This window comes from Penaeus monodon, chromosome 25 (assembly GCF_015228065.2).
Source record: "Penaeus monodon isolate SGIC_2016 chromosome 25, NSTDA_Pmon_1, whole genome shotgun sequence".
Classification (NCBI taxonomy): Eukaryota; Metazoa; Arthropoda; class Malacostraca; order Decapoda; family Penaeidae; genus Penaeus; species Penaeus monodon.
The window spans coordinates 38,825,618-38,827,743 of NC_051410.1; the positions used below are offsets into that span (position 1 = coordinate 38,825,618).

Genomic DNA, 2,126 nt, shown 5'->3' on the forward strand with positions numbered 1-2,126 from the left:
AGAGGGTCCTTGCCGTGGTGGTTCAATACTGGTCATCGCCCTGTGGAAGCATAATTACAGTTGCCTTCACTGGACTCCAGCTAATGGCGGAAGTTGTTATGATTATTTATCTGTCTGCCTGCAGTGGCTTGCTCTCCTTTCATTTTTGTTTCATTTGCTGTTGCAGCCTTTGTGTGCTGCCGAGGAATACGTGAATGTGGTCTTATCGCACTTGCTTTTGAGATACCGACGAGTTATGGTGGAAAAGAGTAAATTTTCATGGTTTTACATAGCTTGTGTGTCTGTTCAGTTTCTAAATAATACCTGCATGCTCAGTAGCGTCGGAATAGAATGTATGCACGGCCAGTGTGCATCCCGCGCAGGGTGAATAACCGTGACCTCTTTTCCCGACAGATTTCATCGCTTTGACTCCATGTTGATAGACTCTCGGCCTCGCAGTGAGGGCCGCTGCACCCGCTGTTCCCGCACAGGCCCCGCCATGGGCTCCTCCTCGCACACGCCCTCCGACGACGATGACGACCTGGCCGCCCGCGCCCACCTGGCAGACTCCGCCCTCGGCACCTCCGCCCCGGGGGAGGAGGTGCGCCTCACGCGCCTTAACGTCCCCACAGACAGCTCCTCCCGCAGGACGTCCGCCAACTCCTCGTCCATGTACTCCCGCACGCCCGACAACTTCAACCTGTTCCGCATGGGCGGGATCAACTGGTGCGTGTGGATGGCCTTCGTCATCATCACGCTGCTGCTCGTGCCCGCTCACCTCTATCTCAAGAACTTCGATTACAGAGGGGAGCTCATTGGGATATTCTTTGTGATCATTCTGCTTTTCCTCGTGTGTTTCTCCGTGTCCCTGTTCCACACGAAGACCCGCGCCATCCTCCTGCACCGGCTCAACCTCGAGGACGACGCGCGCAGCTGTCCCATGGACTCGGAGACCGCGTCGCCCGCCCGCCGCCGTCCCTTCTTCCCGTCGGGCAACGCAGCGCACAGCCGCCTGGCCCGCCACGCCGCGCGCTCGCCCGTGCGCGTGTCGAGGTCCACGCCCGACCTGCTCATCAACGGACAGACTGCGGACGCCGCGGCTCGGTCCCTCGCCCAGGAGGCGCGCAGGAACCACCACGCCAGCAGGAGTGTGAGGAGAGGAGAGGCCCCGGACGGCACCGGCGACCCGCCCCCGTACCACGTGGCCATCATGCTGCCGGCGCCCACGCACTCCTCGCCCGTGCGCAACTGCGAGACTCCGCCGCCCGCCTACGAGGTCGTCCAGTGATCGAGGGACGCAAGGGGCGCTGGAGTCCCTGGGCGGGGCAAGTGGGTATCGAATCCATTATATTTTATAGTGAACTGAAGGCTTTAAAATGACTGAGAACAAAAAAAAATCCAGGATTGTTGAATAAAATATATACATCAAAGAAAACATATACTTCCTGTATCTTGTGATATTATATGCTGTTACTACTCCGTCTTGCAGTAATCAGACAAGTCTTTGATATGAAACACAATCCTCACGCACTTACCTAGAATTCGAGTGAATATGAGAACAAAATACTTCAGTGATGTTTAGCCATTGATAGGCCTACAGTGTTTCGGTAGACTTTTTTGCAACCTAAATATCTGTAGTTAACCCATAGGTATTTGCTATAGTAGCCTTAAGTTCTTGCATATCACAGTGCAAGAGAAGCAAATAACTGAAACAGAGTAACGTGTAGTGATCCGGGTTCTCCAGATGGATATGCTGAGACAAAATGCTGTATTTGTGAGTAGTCACCAGGTACGTCTCCTCTTAAAGATTTGGTTCCCTGCAGTATTATCACCATTTGTTAACCTCCCCGAGGTCTGTGATGACTTATACAATAAATTGCTATCAGCTCAATATGTAAAAGTTCAAAACGAGATATTGTCATGAAATGAAGAGAGACATTTGCATGAATGATAGGGTGAAGAGTTTTGGTGTAAATCAAATTGATTAAAAAACAAAATGTTTTGACATACAGTTTTCAGTCACTGCCTAGTTTGGTGAGCTGAATATAGCTTCAGTGAGTTATGGGGTTATGTACAAGCATATATGTCCGAAAATATGTTCACAGATGCACACGTGTACACAACATTCAGACGTGCTCGTGTTAATC

The 2,126-nt window shown here is 51.6% G+C and overlaps 1 protein-coding gene across 1 annotated transcript in view; it reads left to right on the plus strand.

The window, feature by feature from the left end:
- LOC119589233 overlaps positions 1 to 1,984 on the plus strand; it is a gene marked incomplete in the record, with an annotated part of 23,897 nt that extends 21,913 nt beyond the window's left edge. Inside the window, 1 exon segment of the mRNA XM_037937835.1 lies at positions 394 to 1,984. Coding sequence (XP_037793763.1) covers positions 394 to 1,267 — 874 coding nt within the window.
- Positions 1,985 to 2,126: the final 142 nt, after the last annotated feature.